Source organism: Charadrius vociferus, unplaced genomic scaffold, assembly GCF_000708025.1.
Source record: "Charadrius vociferus isolate BGI_N301 unplaced genomic scaffold, ASM70802v2 scaffold650, whole genome shotgun sequence".
Lineage (NCBI taxonomy): Eukaryota > Metazoa > Chordata > Aves > Charadriiformes > Charadriidae > Charadrius > Charadrius vociferus.
The window spans coordinates 3,748,508-3,772,222 of record NW_009646736.1 but is presented as its reverse complement, the minus strand read 5'-3'; the positions used below and the strand labels follow the sequence as shown (position 1 = coordinate 3,772,222).

The 23,715-nt window shown below is 40.9% G+C and overlaps 1 protein-coding gene across 1 annotated transcript in view; it reads right to left on the bottom strand.

Annotated features, from left to right (window-relative positions):
• Positions 1-4,368: 4,368 nt before the first annotated feature.
• Positions 4,369-23,715, bottom strand: part of NYAP2 (neuronal tyrosine-phosphorylated phosphoinositide-3-kinase adaptor 2) — a 116,620-nt gene continuing 97,273 nt past the window's right edge. Inside the window, exons 5-6 of the mRNA XM_009889788.1 lie at positions 12,387-12,599; positions 4,369-4,499 (exon numbers count right to left, since the gene is read on the bottom strand). Of these exons, the coding sequence (XP_009888090.1) occupies positions 4,369-4,499; positions 12,387-12,599 (344 nt within the window). The remainder of the gene's footprint in view (positions 4,500-12,386; positions 12,600-23,715) is intronic.

Sequence of the window (23,715 nt, the reverse complement as noted above, 5' to 3'; positions counted from 1 at the left end):
TAAGAGGCATGCAAACCTTCAGAAATAAGATAGCAGACCTCAAGGAGACAACAGTAAAGGACAGTCCTGCCTTCCCGCTGAAAAGCAAGTAACTAACAGGCAGCATGGAGAGAGGCTGCACATTTGCAGATAAGGTACACGGTTTTGTGGAAATCTGTCTGAAAATAGGCTCTGCTTTGCAGAAAAGCTGAAATACCATGTTGTAACTATCAGGAGTTCTGTTTTCAGAGGGCGTGTTTTCCTTCAGATCGTGGATCTTCGTTATAAACATGTACTGTTGTGCTGCTATGCAGCTTAATACACGTGATCTTCCAATTGCTGTCTACGTCTTAATGAAAACAAACTTCACTTTGCAAAATTCCTTTGCAGCAAAAAACTTAGCGATGGTTATATTGGCTCCTTTTTCTTAAAATGGAAACCAGTGGGTTTTTGGTGTGCTGAAGACTGTTTCGGAGAAGGCTAGCAGTGACCTAGAGATGATTGTATGTACATTAAAAATACAGATGTGAGATGCTCTGCTCTCCAGCAGAGGGACTTCCACAGTGCAGGTTGCTTGAAACATTTTCTTCTGGTGTGACAGACATGCTCAGCACACATGTATCCTGCATGTGACAGGGATTTCCGAGTCCACCAATAGAGCGTAATCCTTTGTTACCCTGAGATGAAGATGTGGAGAATGACAGGATGCAGGGAAACATCGCTATAGTACAGTGATACCTCTGACTCCAAATCCAGCTTGCTTTATACAAGTGAACAATTGTGTTCGCTATGGGGGTCTCCTGACACGAGCAAGTATTTACCCCTGCAGGGTGAAACACCGTGTCTGCTGCAGAAGTCTCAGGTGCCAGCACAGAGGTTCCAGCAATATAGGTGATGAGCTAGTTATGGGACCATGTTTATTCTACCTGATAAACCTCACACCGTGGTTAACTTCTACTGTTCTCTGTTCACTTGGATGGCTACAAACAACTGGTACTTGTTTTCATTTCCATATAAAGTCCAAATCAGATGGACTTTCACCATTTCTAATTTTATTCACACATTTTTAATCTCTAAAATATAACTTACTGTACTTTCTAGAACATTTTTCCATTCCCTGTAAGCGGTCTGCTAACACCCAAGAACCTTTACAAGGCATTATGTTCTGTGATATCTAGAACACTTCTCTGATACTTACATTCCTCTCTTTAGGATATTTGTGTTAAGATGCATATTTAGGAAATATAGCTATATGCCACTTCTGTAGCTCAAATACATTCCATACTTCTGCCATATTACAGTTCCAAGCTCTCCACCTGACTTCCTCTGCTACTTCCTTAGTTTCCTAAACTTTGTCCTTACACAGTCAATAACTTCAATTCCAAGACAAACTTATATTTATCTTTCAGTTTAAATTGAGTCAGTTCACGACTTCACCCGAGGGTACTTCCTGCAAGCAGCTCTTTCAAAATGCCCTCGCCATTTCCCACAACTGAGTCCAGCACGGCATGCTCTCGATCTGGCTCAGCGTGTCGGTCACTGCTGGCTGCCGCTACGCTACAGAATTTTAGTGTTCTCCATCAGAGACCAGTCACATAATTCATGTCTGCTTGTAAGCTCCTTCTTTTTATTTCTAAGTGATCTCAACAATGCTTACCATCAATACACCATAAATATCTTTTGTGAATATTAACTGGTTAATCCTCACAATTCCTACACCAATAAACAAATGAGAAAATACGGCAGAGGGGAGTTCAATGCCAATAGTTAAATAATTAGTCAATATTTGTTTGGAATTATAATTTATGTTTCCGTAGATCAGACCTATTTTTAATTACTAAGCATCCTCACCACCTCCTTGAATGATTCTGTATCCTTGAGAGCTCAGTTGCAATTCTGACTTTTTTCCCAAGTTAAACATTTTGAAAAACATCAGTTTGGGATCCATGAAGATTTGAGGAAACCAATCAACAGCAATGTGCCCTTTCCCAGATCTGCTATCCCTGTATGAATGTTAGCTGTGCCCATCTCATCAACAAAGAGGTGGATAACAGGACGCGTCCTCTCCATCTTTTGGAAAGTCTAACTGCTGCTTATGACGTGGTTAAGGAAACCACATCAATACAATCAATAGCCACAGCACAGGAAAATAAATACCCTGTATGCCACAATCCGTCACATTCAGAATGGGCTAACAACCCAGCCATTTCCAAACACATTTCACCTGTCATAGATTATTTGCACATTAAGATAGCATAGGCGTATAAAGAACACAGTCAAAGTAATGTTTGTATCTGCTATGGAGATAATGTGACTTTCGTCATTCCCCTGGAATCGGGGTCAAATCCACACCTTTAAAAAATTATGCCATCATAATAAATGACAGCTTAATAGATGGACAGCAAGAGATTGACAGCTTGAAGGGAGACTTACAGGGGAGAAAGCTTTTACTAGTTTTTCTTGCTTTTCATGAAGCCATACCATACATTATTCAATTAACAAGATCACCCTCTACAGTCACTTGACAATTCCTCTTATCATCTTTGTTCCTTTCTTCTGTATGAAGTGCAGTGGATTTTTCCTCCACAGTTTCAGTGAACCCTGGCTGCAGCTTCTAAGAGGCTCATTATCTCTTCTATCACATCGGCTTCTGCTTTCAAGGCTTATTGTTTAGTTCTTAATATAAACTGAGAGACTAAAATCCCTTCAAAACACCCAAGGTGCCTTTGCCACTGAGTAACCAGCAAAGCATCGTGTCTGCCGTAAGACCCATTTAATCAAAAATCATATACTACATGAACACGGGGACACTCTAAAGCTTTGGAAGTACAATTACCTTAATTTCTTCCTTAGATGAGGGAACACTTGACAGGGTATTTAAATGGGCTGTCATTTTAAATCTCCATTATGAATTTGATTTTCTTATGTAAAATATGCTTTAGAAATGTGCAAGGTTCTGTTAGGTATTGTGTCCAGCCCGGCTTAGAAGTAATAGAATAGCATCAGTTTTGCAGGCGAAGGAATTTTAACCTGTATGCACTAGGCTACCCAAATATAACCTTCCTAACACGTAGTCGGCTGTATGGACTGAGTAAATCAATCATACTCTTCCAGTCCCTACTTTGGTCAAGACCTTCATGAAGCAAATCACCAAGCTACAAACACCTTAAAAACGTGATTAGTGCAAAGCATTCCTCGGGGAGTTTTCCACTCAAATCTCATTGAAATCCAATAGGATTATGGGGACTAACTCCCGGAAAGCCAATCCAAAATTCGCCATCTACAAAAGGGTGTTTGTGTGTGTGCATACATATATGTGTATATCCATATATGTTCATGACTCTTTGTGCATATATGTACCCACACACATACGCAGTGATGTGTGGGCCCATACAGGTACACACAAGTGATACAGTACTGGAGTGCTTTGAGCTTGACAGAAGACATTCACATTGTGTTTAAGTGAAACCTCCTCTCTCAATTGCTACTCTCAGCAGTTAGTTCTGTCAAACTAATAATACAGGTCTGTGCAGCAAAATGATACAATATCGGTATTAGCATATAAAATAAAGGTAAGTATAGGTTTCCCATGTCTTTATTTCTTTTCCATTTTCTCGCTACTAGAGATATTTGCCAAACCCAAACACTTTCATTTCTTTCTCAAGGGTCTATGTGTCATTTTTGGTTTTGATGAGGAAAAAAAAAGGTATCTCTGCTTAAGATACAAGGAGACCTTACCCCTTTGACTTGTTTTTTTGTTTCCTAACAATATACAGTAAATGTAACTAGAGTGGACTACTTAATAGTCCCGTAAGCATTACATGGCCTATAGATGAAGAGAGTCTAGCTGCCTTAACTAAACAAAATAACTTGCTGTAAGAGCAGTTTTAAGGACAGTGATAAATCACAGTGTAATACAATCATGCATTAAGCTCAAAACAAACGTGAGACTGGCACAAATATTAAAGTACAACTGGGCAGAAGTCAGGTATGTACAAGTCATTGACAAATATTGGTGCAAGTGCTTTAGACAAGACATTTAAAAGAAATTTACATAAAAACATAGATTAAATTTATCAAAGTTTGATAAATTTTAAAGACAGTAAAAAAGTACAGAAAACATGAAAAAATAAAAACCCCAGCCGATTCATACAGTACAGTTTTACTACATTTATATTACAGAATGAAGACAGAAAAGGATACAAGAAATTAAGAGCAAAGACAATTCTACTGGCTGTGGTCAGTGGAATTTCATTGCCAATGAGAGATGCGCACACACAGATGCACGCACACGCACAGAAAAGAAAGACAAAAACCAAAAAAATCATTTACTGTTACAAATGACAGACACAGAGGTGAGAAACATTTGGCATGTTGCAGCACATGAAGTCATTCACGATTGGCTAACGATGGTACCTGGCTCGGCTGAAGATCACTGGCTTGCCTGAGCGGAGTAACGGATGGAGGAGGCACACCTGATGTGGACGCAGACCGACCTAATCTGCAACTTGCTTTAGGCTCTGCGAAGGAAAAGAGAAGAAAATACACCCGTGAACAGGAGGTGGGTTACTGCTGCAGGAAACCGAAACATGGCGGACCCACGATTCCCTTGAAACAGAGACACCAGGCCCGGTTTCTAGTTAGTCTTGGGCATTTGCCTGAATCACGAACAGAAGTTGAGATCAGAAGAAGGGGGATTAAGACAGAACCCATCCCGTGTCCTGGCCTCTTTCCTCTCCTCTAGCATCTCTGAAGCTGAAGTATAGAGCATAAAACAGAGGACAGACAGGAAACATATAAAGGAAACCTTCTTGTTGCCCTCCCAGTGCCTTTTCCTACTCCTCATAAAATACAGCAGTGATTAAGGGAGGTACAGCAGCTTCTGGTTTCATGTCTCCATCCCAGAGCCGAGGGATAAGGTAGCCCAAAGACGCACTGTGCTGAGGGAAAGCATGAAATGCCAGAAAATGAAGGAGGGAGTGTATAAAGGTGGTGAGGATACTTGGGGATTTGGAATGACACCAAAAATACTTGGAAATCTGATGACATAATAATGGCAGTGAATTGAGAGACAGAAAGTAAAAGGAGAGAAATCAGAATATCAACAGTGGCAAATTCTGAAGTCAGTTCCCCAGAATCAAGGCGATTACAGAAGTAGAGGTTGCCTTGAGAGAAAGCTCTATTCCAGAGAAGAACTGCACAGAAAGTACACAGTTATTTCATTTTCTTTCTGCTATTGTACATGGAGGCATTTCTCAGAAGACCCCCCTTGATTTCCAGTGCAGGTTACTACTGTTAACATACTGACAGGAAGGTGACCATGCAGCTCAGGAGTCCTGGATGAAGGTTTTTGTGTCTGAGCCATGCTGACACCAGTGTGCCACCCCACATCTGGTCTAGAAGAAACTGTCTCTTCCTGAGAAAAGGCTCTGCCTGTTTCTGCCCAAGAAAAAACATTTGTCCCTGCATTTCCTGCTTATGGCTGAGGCAACATCTCCTCTCAACCCATGGCTTTTTGGCTCAGATTAATGTGTTCATTCTTCTCATGTTTTACGAGCCTTCCTCCCAACCCTGCACCTGTCTTTTCTATTTAGTGGGCAAACACTGAGCCCAAGGACATTTGCACTCAGCAGACACACTTTGTACAATAATAGACTCTCAATTTTAGCATTGATAGTACTGCTTTCCCATGAACAACAAGTAATTATAATACTACCATGCCTCCTTACAATGCATTTAAAGAATTCTTCCTATTCAATATCATATTTTCAAGAAGAGAGGAAGGACCTATGCCTCGAGCAATCCTGGTTTAGCAAGTTTGCCTTTGAAGCACATGTTTTCTCATGTATCTTTTGCTTGCATCTCTCGGAAATGTATTTTCTCATGTCTCATTTATGCCACTGCTTTGTCTGTGTGTGTTTTATACTGATATCTCTATTTCCTACGTGGATCTCTAGTATCACCACTAGCCAGTGGTTGGGCCATTGTTTGAAAGGAATAAGTCCATCACCGGCAAGTCCTCAAGGTCACTTGGCACATCCTGGAAACCTAAGGACAGCTGGCGCATTATGCCACCTACCAGCAACACGCTGAAAAGTGTTCTTCCAAACTCTGATGCTTTCTCATTGTCACCTTAAATGCTTATTTTCCTTGGATGTTGCAGAATTCAACAGGGTATGGAGAAGAGCTATCCACTTAAACCCATGAAAGCATCTGTATGGCTGAATATTCATCAACTAAATATTAATAGGTTGGTTAACATCCAGCTGGCTGAGCAGCAAAAATATTTATGCTGTTCAACGAATCCATTATTCAATTCACTCATTCCTAGTCAGTCTGTAAACATACCACGAGTCAACACGGCAATAAGCACGCAGAAAGGAGCAGGCTGATCTCCCCCATAACCTTGTATTTTGTACATAATCTGTTGTTTTGCTTTTTTTGGACTTGGGCAGTTATTCTGAAGGTTTGATTAGATTTGTTTTTGTTCCGATTTCACACTGTCTGTGTGCCAGATTTCTAACTGTTTCTTTCAGTAATATAGATAATGGATCTCATGTCTCTTCCCTCCTGGAATTTTGCTGGGGTTTCACAGAGGACACGAATTGAGGGCTTTGTAGTTGTTTTTCCCTACTACTAAATAGAGACTCTGTTTTTGCTGTGACAAGCAGAATCAGACACCCAGCATGTGAAAAACTCCAAGGCACTGTCTGCCATTGCTTCTGAATTGTTTTCTTTACTTTGGGAAAGCAGAGAGAAGTGTCATAATTTCCAATTTGGATATATGTGCAACAACAAGAGATTACCATTTCCTTGCCAAAGAGACTCCTTTCATCTGGCATCAAAGAAATAAAACCTATCACACATAGATGAAGTATTAGTTGCCTTATCTCCCTGTAATATATGTTACAGTATTAAGGAAACTATTGTGATTTCCATGGTGATCCTCACCAAAAGAAGTTTCAGAGACAGTTCCATTTAGCTTTTTTTAACGTCAGGAAGTTGGGTTATGCAGTGAAAGGGAAATGTGGTGGGTTTTTTTAATAGCCATTCCATTGGTCTCAGTGGGAATATTTTTAGACTAAATAAATACTCTATTCTACTGTAATTAGTGCTCTGAGTAACATCTTCACACTGCTGTGGGGAAAAAATATCCATAAATGGTCTGGTGCATAAGTGATATCCAACTCATTGCTCTGTATCCTGCAGCATGTTAGTTTTCAGCTGTGGACATCTTATGCTCTGTACTGAGGGTAACTGGAGTTTGATCACTTCAAAATAATAATGAACACTTCAAATAATAACTTCTGCTTCAGGCTATCTAAAAAGTGGCAAGAGGTCTTGTTGCATAATTATGTCCACCGTCCAGCCACTTTCAGTATCTTTACCTCTTGTTTTTCATGTTTTAAATGATCATTTCAGCTTGTCTGCAAGGCCTGCATGTTGATATCGATTCTGGATCTGGAATGAAAATGGGTTTTCCTATTCACTGCTGAAGGAAGTGTCCTTCACTGTCCTTCTGGAAGGAAGGACAATTTCTGCCAGCAAATCTTAGGGATGGTTTCTAGTGTTTAATTCATATTTATCTTATGTGGACAATATTGAGACAGCTCAGTATTAACATATGAAATGAGCAGTCTTGAGACTTCTTGAGAAGACCCTTTTGTGACAGTAACGCATGGTGTGGAGCAGAATTTTATCAGCCAGCCTGATAAGCACATAGGGAAGGCTCTGTAGATATCCGTCCTCTGAGGAGGACCCATTTGCTCAGGGTCCATGATAACACAAGCTAAAAGACATCTAGCTCCACAGTGATAAAGTTAACATGGCGCCCCATCTCTGCACTGCGCTTCACTTCACTGTGCGGGTGGATCCTCTGGTTCTAAATCAAATCCGCCTGAAAGGAGGTTCCAGAGACTCCACTCCGAACACAGGACCCTGTCTGCATCCACAGCTAGGGGCCTTTTGACACCGCTGTACACCACTCAAAGCTGACAAGGGCTAACAGCCTACTGCCAAGCGGGGGAACTCGTAGGCGTGTGTCTAAGTGCTTTACTGGACTGGGGCCAGGGGATGCAGTGCACTTGAGTAGCCATTAGAGACGCCCGTTGCAATCAATGGGCAGCATGAGGTTTGAATTCAGCAGACTGTTCAGGGTAGCGAGAGCTGCATAACATATTTCGTTGTGTTACGCACAGAAATGTTCATAAGATTCAGTTGCTATACTAACAGATGAAACTTTGGTGGTATTATTTTGCACAGCTTCAAATGATGCGTTCCTCACACTGTGCCATATTACAAAACACGTACGGCTTACTGAGTGCCTGCATCACCCCCCAGAGCCAGGTGCAGTGTAACGCCAGTAAGGGATGGCAGGCCAGCTGTGTCTCAGCCCCTGTTAGGTCACCCACAGCAGCCACAACACTCCCAACGTTAGCGGGTGGGACACAGGTAGTCAGCTGCAATGGGACCAGCATTACTGGACTGTCAGGTTTAAGCTGAGTCCTGACAATGCCAGTAGGACTACACACGGACAGAAGCGAGTGGGCAGCCCCAAAGGACAGCATTAAGGATGAGAACTTTAGGAGAGACTATGCTTTTCATTTATAAATAAGATTGCTTTAAAATTATGTACCTAAGTATGTATTTAAGGACTCACATAAATGACCTGTTTTCCAAAAGTGCAAGTGCTGTCATCGTAACTAAAGACGTAGAGGCTTGGCCAGTTGCATTTGGGGCAGGGGGTGTTGGATTTTCCTCAATAAAGCAGAGTGCTGAAATGCGACAAGATCTTATGGAGATATTTTTTATACCAATGTGCTATGGTTTTCTATATTCTCCAGAAATACAACAGCCTGTATGGCTTTTATTTTTGGATCTTAACGGGAAGAGCTCTTTTATTCATCCAAGGAAGGCTTCATTCTGCCTATCCTAATCTTAATTCAAAAAAATACTCTGGCTGTCACTTACATTGGAGAAGCTTCTTATCCTGTCACAGTCTCTTCTTTGCACATGAAAAGAGAAATATTGCTTATTTGCTACAGCTGCCAAGAAGCACATTTTGAATTAAACAAGGCAATGTGACAGGCTGAGAATAATCACATGCAAAAAAGAAGAAAAAGAAAACATGCATACTGGAGAAATGAATCACACCTATTATCATCATACTGGCCTGGCCATGTTGGTCTCCTAAAAAGAGATGAGTAAGCTGAAACATAACTCAAAATTATGAAACATTAAGGTGGAATAAACTATCTAGTATTCTGTCACTTCAAGTATTTAGGACTTCACCTGCAGAAGCTACTTAGTGCTGAAACAGAACAGCAGCATGTCAAACCGAACTGTTTTCACAAAGGGAGCTCTGAACCTGTGGAACTCCATGTTACCACGTATCCACTCCCTCCTCGTACCGACGAATGCGTCTTGCACCTTGGGCTTCGCAGGCATTGCTCCGTTCCCAAAGAGCTTGACATTAACTATTCATTACTTTTGCAATTCCACAATGCCAGCCAGTAATTCCAGTGAAGGATGGGCATTTACTCCCTTCCTGATTATCTACAATGTTTTCAGCTAGAATACTAATGGGCTGGCTGAGTGACAAGCTGATGGTGATTCAAAACCAGGACACAACAACAGAGTAGAGTGTGATTTAAAATGCAGTGCACTGCCTGTTTCTAGCAGCAGGTGGCAATGCAAAATGCTTCATGGTTGCAGTTAGGAAAAAAGCAGCAACATTCCAGAAAATACTCTTCATAGCTCCTGGAGTGAAGTTATCACAGCCTTCTGTTCCACAGATCTCATTTGGCTGTTTACCACAATCGCAGTGACTTCCCTAAATGCCAGCATGCCCCCAAACCACTTACGCCGCTTTCCGTAAGAAACGATAGGATGCCAAGAAACAGAAAGCGGCCTTGACAAATTCTGTGACGGATGAGAGAACAATCAGGTGTTAGAGACAGTGATACCCATGTGCACCTGACAGGCCAGGCTCATTTGAACAAAATTACCAGAAAGCGCAAGATTCTGTTTGGAGATGGCTCATTCCCCCTCTGATCTTACTAGCAGGCACAGAGATGGGGAGAACCCACAAAAAATCAGTTGTCTCACTCAGGTATTCACTTGGACCACTCCAGTTCCTAGTTAATCTGTGCCTCAGCAGAGCTGCCTGTTGAGCACACATGAGAAGCCCTTTCGCATCCTTTCTGTTTTACAGCAGAGCAATTCAACCCCTTTTCCATTAAATTATTCCAACACTGCCCTAATAAATGCCTGTACTAGTGGGATCTAGGAGGTAGGCAGCAAACTGTGGTGTTTCGGGGACATGTCCGCACAAAAAAAGTAGCCTTTTTTCCCTTAGCTATGATTTGGAAAGAGAGCAACAGCAATGACAACTGTACTGGGGACTGCCCTGATTTTATTTGGTCCTGTGGTAAATCTAAGTTCTAAATTCCTAGCCCAGAATTACTTTACCTCCTTGACTCCAGAAAACATTTGTATCCATATAGATGTATTAAATCTCTCTTCTTGCATTCTATTACAGTTCTAATTTAATTGCGAAGAATGAACTGTTACAGTTCATGTACAAGTCCATTGAGGAGAACTGTGTACAGCATTTTGAATGCAATGTCCCAGCAATTAAAGGTAAAACACGTTGCTCAGGCAACAGCTAGAGACACAGGGGAAAAAATAGTCATGGCAGATGAGAGGCAATATTCATCAAATGAAATGTCACAAAAACTGCGGGGAAAGAAAAATCATAATCAGCTCTTAGATTTTAATCATAAAAGGAGTCAAAATTCAGCCAATAAAATATTTCCATAATTTTTCTTTGACAGTCCTAGCTGTGTAAGACAAATTCACAGCTAACTAAATCAAGGCATGATTCAACAACTATTACAGTTTGCTGATGCCGAATGAAGATTGAGGCCAACATGTTTTGTCTGCTTTTGGAGATCAACCAACTCTTTAAAATAAAACTGATTCAGGAAGTTTGGACAGAAGTCCTATATTTTGCCAAGAACTTACTCTTTAATTTTCATTTCTCTTCCATTCTGCTCCATACTGTCATCTCACAGAACTTAAAAGGTTGGTACGCACCTTTGGTCTATTTATCAGATGTCCCGATACTTTGATGTGTTACCTTTAAAGCCACCCTTTTACCTGCATTAGCACAGATGATGCTCTAATACACTGGTAACGGAATTTTTAACAAAGCTATGAGCTGATCTGTAAAATTCTTATCTACCAGGATGCTTTGTGAGAACAGACGAGTAAGCAAAAGGCAGTAACACCCATATACCCTGTGCTAGAGTTACGAGATTTGCAGAAAAGTCACTTCAGCTGCCTCTGGAAGAACTATTTGGAGTGTCTATAGCAAGAAAAGCTGGACTGCACAATTGCTACAAATGGTACATCACATCAGCAAAGCCTATGCAAGTTATAAACTGAGTTTCAGGTGTGGTTTCCAGCAATGCAGGGAAAATGTGAGTCCCATTATCACACAGGGTGAGGGGTGAGCATCTCTGCTAGCTCGGCACTGTAAAGACTCATCTCTGCCACTGACTGCCCTGCAGATCTCTCATGAAGGAATAATTTCTTGTTTGAGTAGCTCGTTCATGGTCTTATGCTTACTGAACACTGACCATGAGGCTCCAGTACTATACATGCCAACTGTATTTAAAGTGGATATTTTTCACAATCCAACCAATAAGCAATGAAGTTACTCTTTTAAGTGAACTGTCAAACCTCAAAAAGTAACAATGCAGTGCTTATGCCAGAGCTATACCTACCTGTTTATAGATGTCCATTCATGTATCAGTTCTGTTCGTCTTAGTCAATTTATAAACAAGGCTGCATTATTTTTCATGGTTTATGGCAATTTGCTATTTTATGCATATAAAATTTGATGAATAAAATGGATAGGTATGAATTTGAGACTTCTGCAATCCATAGTCACTTTTCTAGACATTCATGTACAAGCATAAAGCACAGGCTGCCTGCGTCCGCTCACTGTGCGCATCAATAAGACAGCCTTGTTTCTGCACAGTGTGGTTTTGTTTCTGTATGTGATACCCGAATTTATGAACTTCTCTCTGAGGTGCCGTCCTGGGGGTGTCTTTGCCATAGTGTCCCTTTTCAAGGTCAAGTGGAATTCCTTACTTCTTTTAAAACAGATGAACAGCATGTTTACATGCTTATATTACCTGCCACCATCCCTATCCCGTTCCAGCAAAGAGCACAAGCAGACAGCACAAGGCTTATTAGTGCAGCAGCAGTTAATGGGCAGGGCAGATTCTAGGAGATATCTGGAAGTCTAAAGAATCCAGATGCTTATCTGCATCTGTGTAGAGACCCTTCAGCTCACAAGGGGATTCTGGAGATCTTCCCTGCTCTGCTACTTGACGTACCTGAGCTGTTGCTTCCAGCCAACATGGTTGGACTGACAGAGGATCTCCCAAGCCTGCTGGACACCACAGGCGGACCTGGCGTTCCATCCCATTCCTGAGCTTTCCCTGGCTCCCTGGAGGAAGCTGTCCCGTGATGGCCTCCCCTCTCTTTGTTTTCCAGCTTTGGTAGTGGTTCCGTGCTGTGACTTCTGATCTTCAGCTCATCTAGTGGTTCTACAAAATACACAAATGCACATTTCATTATAGTATCTGTGAATTACTCACATCATCTAACAATCTTTTGCTTAATATTCCATATATACCGATCATAAATCTTTTAAGGGCAATTTATATCACAATTTTACCAACTTGTAGTTTATGTAGGTTTCTATAGGCTTTTTAATTATTAAAGCCATACCCAATGCAGCAGATGGATAAAATGTAACTTTTCTGTTACAACTTTAATATGCCAGGAAAATACTTTTGAAAATGGTATCCTACCAAATTATGCTTTTGTTAACAAATTATGGAAATACTTCAATTCTTTTCAGCTGTCATTTCATTGGGAACAAGCTCTTCTTCAGGCACTTTCTAAGGAAGCTCTCTCCTAAGGCAATATTGTGCAAACAACGTATCTGTAACTCCTCATAAGCTCTAATAAAAAGCACATAATCCACAAAACTGCCCAGTGTTAATATTTTGGGTGTGCCCAGCACAATAACCTAGGGAATAAAATTTCACTTGGTTGGAAAATCCTTGGAGTCAGAAAATTACTTTCTGCTTGCAACACCATGAGTCAATATAGGGAGGAGAAACTCAAAAAACAATTGAATGATTTTTCAAGCGAAGCAGTGATATCTGCTCTCTTCATGGCTAGCGATTTTCTGTTCTTTTCTCGAGACCCTCATTTCTTTTGTTGCAGGTTGAGCAATTCATTCCCGATCTTTTCCATCTGTAGCTGTGAAAAACTCACATGAAAACTAGATACAGAAGAAACATTAGCTTGCTTTTAGTTGTAACAGCTAATTACTGTGCTAGTCAGTTATTCAAAGCTTGTTGAACTGTTTGCCTCCTTTTAGCAAAAAAACCCACCATAATTAAAAAATCCTCCCGAGTTTGGAATTTGATACCTCATATTTAAGCCCAAACACATCCTTATGTGATACTCTCAGTTCTAGTTGTTCAGGTTTATAAATCAACCCCCTGATATGCCATAATTTCTGTATGTATCTACAGTCTTGGAGTTCACATTTGATAGAGATGGACAATCTTCCCTTGAGCCCTATCTAAAAATCTTTTTGTGGCTACAAGGGACATTACAAGATTTGGGAGAACCAAGCAAAGGGAAAATGCCAGGAGCCATCTGCAGGCAGGAGATGACAACAGCTGCCCAGGGGACCCACGCGGAATGACAGTGGCCTGGCTGTACAGGACTGCCAGAGATGCAATGGCAGAATTTGTCTCAGCAGCCACTTCTTCTCCCAGTTATCCCCATGACCGGGAACTGGAACTATCCAACAGGAACAGCCACTCAGATGATACAGTTCCAGAAAAAGAACGACATTCAAACCACTTTAGTTTGTCTGTGACTCAAAGACCCACAGACTGTTTACCCTTGCTACAGCACACAGTGGAAGATGCAGTATTAGATACCTATATGGTGTGGTAAGAGGCCCCACCTATGCACTACAGTCACAAAATCTCATGTTGTTTTGAGTTCTTTGACATTCCAGTCTGCAGATGAACTTGATGAGCAACAACACAGTCAGCCTGAAGTTTCCGCAATGAAACGTCATCCAGGAAATGTGTAAAAATACCTAACTGGATATGCAGTGCAATATATAATCATTAGTATATTTTGTGAATTACTATCAGGTAATAGTAAAAATTAAGGATCTCATACCACAATCTTCAAGATTTTTTTTTTAATTACTCACAGTAGTAACACTCCATGAGAAAATGCTGAAACGACTCCAGTTTAGCAAGTCTCGTAAACAGGATTCAGTGACATTTTATGTGACAAAGACCTTCAAAAATCAAACCTCTTCCTTGAACTTTTAGGTCACTTACCTACTTTAATGCATGCAAAAAGACACTGTGATCAAATTCCAAACTGTTTGTTTGTCCTAGTTGGTAACCCCAGCAGAGTACAAGGTTGAATAGCAGTCTGTATCAATATAACTTGACATCTGCCTTTCAGGGACCTTTGCTATGAATTGTCTGTAACACAGCTCTGTCTGTGACTGCATAGAGAGCCTTGCTAATATAAAGAGCTGTTCGAGGAGATGTAGAGCCCAAATTCTAACTAGACTTGAACTGTTTCAGTTATCAACAAAAATGCTCTTATATTTTTTTCTGAGCATTGATCTATCAAAAATCCTGATGTACTTTTTCACGTAACAGATATGTGCAATCATATCTGAATTTTTTCTTTGCACCAATAACATTCACTTCTTTAAGATACTTCTTATCTGGGAAAAGGAAAGATGCGAACAAAGTTTCAAAATTCGGTGGAAATGCGCACAACCCCGATACAGGATGCTGTCTAGATTGCAGCTCTTCCTTTCCAGCAAAACAAAGAGAGCGCCAAAATAATAGAATGAATACACTTTCAAGGAGTCAGAATCTGGCCCTGCAAGTGCCGCACCAACTTAATGCATCATTCAATAGATTTAATTTACTATGTCATTGAGCTGCTACTGGAAATGCTGTGATTACCTTAGTGAAAACCTTCTCTGTGTGTGTCTCATTGACACTACTTGAACACCACCCCTTGAAATTTCACATGCTCGTGCAGTCAGCCCTTAGTGGCAGTGGAAACACTCTGGCTGAGTGTGGAGCTAAGGATTTATCCACTTCAGTTTACTTAACAGAGAAGCATTTGTACTTGTTGCCTGATAAAAATGATTTGTGCATTCTTAGTTTTATTATCAGCTGAATCAAAGCACAGCAGTTCTCTGCAACCAGCTGGAAACTATGAAAATATTCAGACTAAATAAAGATTTGGCTTATAGTCTACTTCTTTATAAGGTGTAGAAAATCAGTTTTCAGCTGGCTGTCTAGACTTGGTAAATTTACATTCCACTATCCTTTCTTGGTGATTTTCAGTTCTCAGTTTATCTGAAAAGTAATATATCCTAAAAATGAAAAGCAGATTGAGTCAGATTATAACGTAATGCGAGCCATAACACAGCCTGAATCATTATTATTTGGTGATCACTATCAGAAGCATTGATACACAGTCAGAAAAACAACATGTCAGTGTTTTATATAGTTTCCTGTAATAACACTTTCCTGCTCATTTGTGAATACATAAAAAATGGGAAAAAAAAAAATTAGTGCCTCATTTTTGCTCAAATATTTTGGGAAGGATTTTAGAATAATTTCAGCTTCCTTAAGAAATGTCAATGGGAATCATACTCAAATTCCATTAAAAAAAATCCCTGTGCTAGTTCTAGCTCCACTGAAAGAGTACCTCAGTTCTAACGTGCCTGCGACAGCTCCAGAAATGCAGAACGCTCCCCTCCCAGGTCACAGTGCATTACGGGGACCTTTTCTTGACTGTCCCAGTCACTTGAATGTTTTTACACTGTCAACTACTCTCTGCTGCAAATACAGCTCCGCGGAGCAAGCTCAGTGGCACAAATTATTATGTCTCATAAAAGCATGTTCATTGCTCCGTGTTTTCGCTCCTGCAGTCAGGCACGAGGCATTGGCAGAGCACAGAACACACGTGTAGCTGCCAACTATGGTTACCTATGGGGTGGTGACCTCACCATTGACTGAAAATCAAACCGGTATATTTTAAACAGGGTAACCCTTTATAAATGCTACAGCAGGATTTAAATGGCCACTTCATCCACATTGATCCCATACTGAAAACATGAACTCTAACCAGTCATATATATATTCTGCTGGAAGGGAACAGTAGCTGCTGCGCAGCGTTAAGCGTTTTTTTTTAATTATTTATTTGAGAAGTGCAGAAACACAGATGGGATCTAAGTTACCTCATGCTGTTAAAAATCTTAATTTGGAGTTAAGAGATACTGAAGCTCAGTGTTATGCTGGAAGCTCACTCAATCATATGATGGCCACAGGCAAATCTTTTCTCAGTGAAGTACTGTATTTTGAGAGCTGAAATTATTATGGAAAGCATCTTTATTGTTCAATAATTCGTAAGCCAAAATAGTACATAAAAATGTAAATTTCAAGAAATAATTCACTGCTTTAAATATTTATGGATACAGTTGGTTGAACTGCCATAAAGGCGTTCAAATGTTTCAAGCACTTCCAGGTGTCATTGTATTTCAATATTCAAAGATATGCATTTTTCTTATTTATTTCACCTGAATCTCAGGCTTTTCCATTTCAAGAGTAAGATGGTGGCTAAAATCTCTTAGAAAGAACATATTTTACAAATAATGGACATGTGCAATTTCCCCTCTATGAAAGGTCCCCTAGGAGGTGCACACTAGACAAGGAGGGCATGTGAGCTGTGGTACTGGAAAATTCATAAATGCTAAAGAAAGTGAGAAACAAACTGAGTCAGCCATAACTTGGGAGCAAAGCAAACTGAAAAATACAGCTATGGAAAACGTCCTACCTGAAAAGCTATCATTCAAATTAATATATACTCTGTGGCCCGTCTGCCACTCTGCTCTTAAGCTCAAATTCATTTCAGGTCCTGGTGGCTTCTTAGTGTTATGCTAAGTGATAAACAGGAGAACCTTTATTACAGCTTGGGGTTTTGGGGGGAAGAAAGAAAAGCAATTGTCTTAAGGAACTTAAAATGAGGTTTGCGCTCTGCCTTCTCTCTCTCAGCTGTGAGCTCAAATGTATAAGCTAATCATCCATGCATTATTCATTTACTCTTTTTTCTGTGTGTTTGTTCTAAACCTAAATAAATAATATATCACTCTAGGCAGAACTCACATACTGCAGGAAGTAAATGGTGCTACTCACAGGGTCTAAAACTCAGCATGTGTGTACAGGTGTAAAGCACAGTAAGTCACTTGGGATGGGGTTTAGATCCGAATCAGAACTACCAATCTCCTGCAGCCCCGACATGTCAGACCTTACCTCATACGGCCACGAGGCAGGCATGGACCTGGCCGAGAGAGCAGGAGCACAGAGCATCCCCGAAGCCACATCTGGCCATCAGGAGGGGTGGAAACGTGGGATTAGACTGCAGCCAGCACGTGTGTGTGACAATCAGAGCCACCACAGCACATCCCAGGCTTCCACTCCTACCCTCGTACCCGGGGCAGAGCCGCCGAGCTGGCAGCAGCCCTGCTCAGCGCGCCGTGTCTAACCCAGGGTCCCGACCAGGGGGAAGGCCAGGCACAGCTCCACCGGCGTCCCGGCTAACACTGCCAGCGTGACAGCAGCACGCACCCATCCGCTACAGACCGACCACTTCCACGGACACCGGGTGCAGAGCAATACTAAGCCCTTGAGGGAATCCCACAGTTCCTTCTTTCTGCACACCAGTTTTTTATTTACCTTTATTACACATTTTAAAATTAGAACTGCCTTTTAATGGTTTCTTGATGTCTGGTGGTTTGTCTGATCTGCACAGCTGTAAATTTATCCCTACCTCTCCCAAAGAAAACTAACAGGCCATTAACACCACATGCAAGAAACGTGGATAATACTCAATGCTTAAGCCATTTTTCCCCCAAAATAGGAGTATGTTATACTGTCAGTGAAAGCCATTTCCTCATCTTTATTAACTACGGTGGTTTGTCTATTCTGACTTCATCTGCTTGCTAATTAAGCAGAAGTTTGCTTTGCATATCAATTTTTAATACCCCTTTTTTACAGTTAAGTGAGAGTTGCAGCAGCGAGCTTGTTCAATTAAAAGCAGCTCTGACCTAGTTCCATGCAAAATCAATAGAAAGCCTGAAAGTCTCACAAACCATCTAATATTTAAGGAGACATGGCTGAAATGCTTCTCAGTGTTCACTGAGCACGTTTCTGTGAGCATCGTAGGGTTTGTTTTGTTTTGTTTTGTTTTATACGGTGAAATCCAGTGGAGATCGCATCTGCCTGCTACAAAACTGCAAAGATCAGCTCTGCCTGCTAGAGACAGCAAAGGCAGGGGAAAGCGAGACTGCTGAAGAAATGCATTCGGCTGATTTTCTGTGGCTATCCCAAAGCTGCTAAGTGGGCAATCCTGGCTAGGAAAACAAGACAGGAAAAGAAAAAGCCCACACTACAATTAATTGAAGACTAACAAAAGAAGGGATAGATTTATACCAAAAGATCAGCTAAAGCTTTAAAATAAAAATATTCTATGAAAATTATGAGTGTTATAATCTGGTTGTAAAAAAATAGAATAGAATAGAATTGAACTGAATTGATTTCTTCAAGTTTCAATAAACTTCAGGTGGCATTATCAGTCCCTTAAAAGATGAACTTTTAAAAATTCTGCACGGTAAGACATATATTAAACATTGTCTGACGTCCTAGAGTAAGTGGAAAAATCCTCTTGTATATTGGCGACTAACTGAAGTACAGGAAAACCTGGTTTTAGTCTTACGTAAGGAGGGCCATTTGATCCAAGATTATTATATTTTGGCATGTATTATAGAAGTGATGACAATATAATACATCCTGTTTCCAACAGCGGCATCATTATTTCTTAATGATTTCTTCCAATACTGCGCTTGATCTTTCACATGTGCCTATTCTGCTGCAGATCACCTCACAGCCCGGTCCTTTGACTGAAAAGGCCACATCTGGAAGAGACACATTGTACAGATGTATTACCAAAGCAAATAAAAACCAGTGTCCTGGGACTCTCACCATTAAATCAAACAGCATTCTTGGAAAGGATGTTCTTTTGGCACTCTATTAATAGGTTTACTATTTACCTCGGACCAGTCACAATTACGTAATTAAGCAGAACACTTTATTCTTTGATATCCACTGCATATTTTTCTTTTACTTTCCTTTCAGAGCTGGCCATGTTGGGAACTAGTGACTTGCACTTAGAATCTCAACAGAAGCTTATGTATTCCCCCAGTGCCTTCTTGGGCAAAAACCTAAGTACAGCAAGTGAAAGGGAATTCTGCCATTGACTTCAAAAGAGCAAGGGGTTTCCTTTCACGGGTATTACCTGGGGCTAGCCAGCTATGCTGACTCCTATGAACGTATTGCATAGTTGATACTGGTGAGCTGCAAATATTTCTCTTACGTAGTTTGTGCACCCAGATCTCCTGCTGATAAGCCAGGCTGACCTTTCAAACAACTAAATGTGCACACATAAATTTCACACCTATAGATAGGTACATACACGGTCTGTTTGCAGCAAACAGGATTTAAGCCTACTTAAAGGAGGAAGATGGAAGATGACTAGTTTGAAAAGTCAGAATGCGGCAGTGTCTCCCCCGCCTTCCTCTGTTGGTCTCACTGACACTAGCCTTGGACTACTTGCTGATGTGCATATGGATGGACGTACGCTTCGCTGGGTAAAAAGCTGGCTGGATGGCTGTGCCCAGAGAGTGGTGGTGAATGGAGTTAAGTTGGTGGCCAGCCACAAGTGGTGTTCTCCAGGGCTCAGTACTGGGGCCTGTTCTCTTTAATATCTTTATCAACGATCTGGATGAGGGGATTAAGTGCACCCTCAGTAAGTCTGCAGACAACACCAAGTTAGGCAGGAGTGTCAATCTGCTTGAGGGTAGGATGGCTCTACAGAGGGATCTGGACAGGCTGGATCGATGGGCTGCAGCCAGTGGTATGAGGTTCAACAAGGCCAAGTGCCGGGTCCTGCGCTTGGGTCACAACAACCCCATGCAGTGCTACAGGCTTGGGGAGGAATGGCTGGAAAGCTGCCCAGCAGAAAAGGACCGGGGGGTGTTGGTCAACAGCATATGAGCCAGCAGTGTGCCCAGGTGGTCAAGGCGGCCAACAACATCCTGGCCTCTATCAGGAATAGTGTGGTGAACAGGACTAGGGAAATGATTGTCCCCCTGTACTCAGCACCGGTGAGGCTGCACCTCAAACACTGTTCAGTTTTGGGCCCCACACTACAACAAAGGCATTGAGATTCTGGAGCATTTCCAGAGAAGGACAACGAAGCTGGTGAGGGGTCTAAAGCGCAAGTCTGATGAGGAGCAGCTGACGGAACTGGGGTTGTTTAGTCTGGAGAAAAGGAGGCTCAGGGGAGACCTTATCATGCTCTACAACTACCTGAAAGGAGGTTGTAGCAAGGTGGGTATTGGTTTCTTTTCCCAAGTAACAAGCAATAGGACAAGATGAAATGGCCTCAAGTTGCACCAGGGGTGGATTAGGACGGATATTAGGAAAAATTTCTTCACCGAAAGGGTTGTCAAGAATTGGAACAGGCTGCCCAGGGAAGCAGTTGAATCACCATCACTGGAGGTATATAAAAGACAGGCAGACGTGGTGCTGAGGGCCATAGTTTAGTGGTGGTTTTGGCAGTGTTAGGTTGATGGTTGGACTCGATGATATTAAAGGTCCCTTCCAACCTAGACAATTCTATATGCAACACAAGTATACACTGCCATCCCCACCCTAAAATCAACACTGATTAAAGAAAACACTGTTAAGTGAAACATGCATTTAAACTGTGGAAATCAGTGACGGTAAAAGGTTGCCCAGCTGTTACTAGCATTCGATTTGAAAAGAAGATGGTGCCTACTCTTACTGAATTGCTTTCCTTTCCAACCCTGTTCATTTCACTGCACCCTCATTCTGTTATTCAGGTTTTTAAATATACAGCCTTCATGTCTCAATGAGGAAATGTTGGTTTGATGGGCACTGCACATATGTCCTAGCACAGTATGGCAAGAAATCAGAAGGCAAATGTGAGCCAAAAGAGCTAAAATATACAGACACTTTAAGAAAAATGTTTTTGTAGAAAGTTCATGACCTTAAGTTTCAAAGCTTCCCTTCAAAAATATCAATCTTTCATAGAAGTGCTGACTGTATTAAACTTGTCAACATTTTTTTGGTGAAGCTTTCTGCTGAAAAACAGCCTTTGAACTATATCAGCAGTTTGAACACAGGGTATTTCCATTGTTTGAGGACTTTCATTTCTCTATGCCTGCATCCAGATTCAGTAGTAAATGAGAATCTGTTGTTAGTCAGAAAAATGCAGAGATGGTAATGGACACTGGTTGTGAAAACTGGGGACAGAAACCCTTCCTCTCATATTATCACATTAAAAAATCAATTAGAAAATTGGAGTGAAAATAAATTCTTTCCTGGCTATTTTGTCTGTATTTTAACTACATTTATGAAAAACATTGGTATTAATGCTTTTCTCTTTACTGTCTCCATTAATGAATGAGAAAATTTGCCTTTCATCGTTAGAACAAGTGTCCTATTTGTACAGCTCTCCTTCTACCACAATACGTTACCAGTAAAAGGGCATCCTGACGTTGTCTTAACATTGCCCTGTCCTGAATTTTGCTCTCAGTTTCACAAAGCCAGGCACAAGCGCCCGGGCTTTTCTCTGCAGCCTCTGTGCCAAGCCCAGCTGGGTCAGGGTCCCAGGCACCATTTGCTCTGTAAGTTAATGCTCAGGGTTTCTCCTGATTATAGAATGAAACCCATAGGTCATTCTGTCTTTCTATGCCTTTTAACAGAGTCAATCATTTTAGGCCCTCCCCACTTTCTAATTAGAGGTTTCATTTTGTGAACTGGTTTTACTCTTGCCAGCTAAGCAACTGTTAAGCCACGGCAGCGCAGACTTCAGATGCTGAGGAAACGAGTAGAATTGCAGATTACAGAGCTCTGGCCGCTGCCTGTGCTTCTAAGATGTTACTATTAGTGCCTTCACAAGCGTGCAGAGCAGCTAGTGTGGTGGGCACAGGTGTCTCTGCATGTGTTACAGCACATATAAATGAAATATATATTATGCAAACATTTTCCAGGAAATCTATAGCTATTTTACAGCTCAGGCAGAAGGTACTTTTGAGTTATGAATTTGTCACACACACAAAAAAAGTCATTTCCATCTCCAGCAAAATTAAACACACAGCTTCTCTTTTTCAGATGAGCAGTTACGAGAACAATAGTTCTCCTTACTTATTCTTAAATGCCAGATAAAGTGCTAATTGCATGTTACTATTTTAACAAAAAAAAATAATTATTAGGGATGGATAATTCTGTTCAAAGGAGTAAAAGTAACCTGAACCTTCACATCAAATTGAATGTAAATGAATGTAATTTTTTAATATACATTATTATCCTGACAATTATTTCCTCAATGTTTCTGTACTACTCACCTTATCTATACCTAGCATGTTTGTACACCCCTATAGTTTCATGGTTCAATATTTGAATCAATGTTACACGTATAACCCAATTAAAGCTATTTCTAACTCTTTGATTTGTCTTCTTACTGATAGACTACTGACAGGTCCAGAGAAAACTTACGGAGAAGCATATTCACCTTTTCTCAGTTAAGAGTCTAAAACTTCTTATCAGAATATTATAGGTAGATTAGATAATACACTGACAAAAATGTGTAGCATATCATGCGGTCATCCATTATTTTTTCTTAGTCTTCGTATTATTGTATGCTACATTCTGGATACTTAAGTGTATTGGTTTGCAGAGTGGTTTTGCAAGGAACAGCAGCCTCAGACAAGGACAGAACCCCTCTTGCCATAACTTATAATGGGATTCCCTGAAGTATATCGTATCTCGTACTTAAGGACCTTTGGATTGGGCCTTTAATGATGGGGTTTTAGAACTGAGCTCACTCTGCCAGACATGCCAGAAAAGGTAGGTTTTTAAAAAATGTATATATAAACCCCTTAGCCCAAGAAATTGTCAGTCTTTTTTTATGCAGATCAGTAAGCTAAAGGCATTTTATGAAATATCAGTCAGAAGTATTGGAGGACTTCAGAACTGAGGGAGGAAATCTTGTTCTTTCCTTTATTCCTCACTAACTTCTCACCATCTTCTCTTAAAATCACATAGCTTCTACAGCTAGAGCTCTGTCACTGTAAGTACAGATACGACATTTAATTAGACTCCATCTCTTGTTAAGATGCAATGACAGCAGCTCAAGAGATCATGAAACCAGGTTTCAGATCACAAGCTGGCATGCAAAAGACCTTCATTTAACAACGATCTCAAGCAGCTTCTCTGGCTATGAAGTAGATATTACAGCTTCTGGAAAAAAAAAAGCAGATTTTTGTTTGCAAAACTATTTTTTCACTCATGATAAATTTTGGGGAAACTGTTACGTTCTGCTCTCTTTGAAACTTGCACAGTATTTCACCTTCCTAAAGCTCACACTCCTTAGCTTGGTGGTGGTGGTGTGGTCTGGGGGACTTTGGTTATTTTTCCTAAACAAAACTGTGATCTCTTT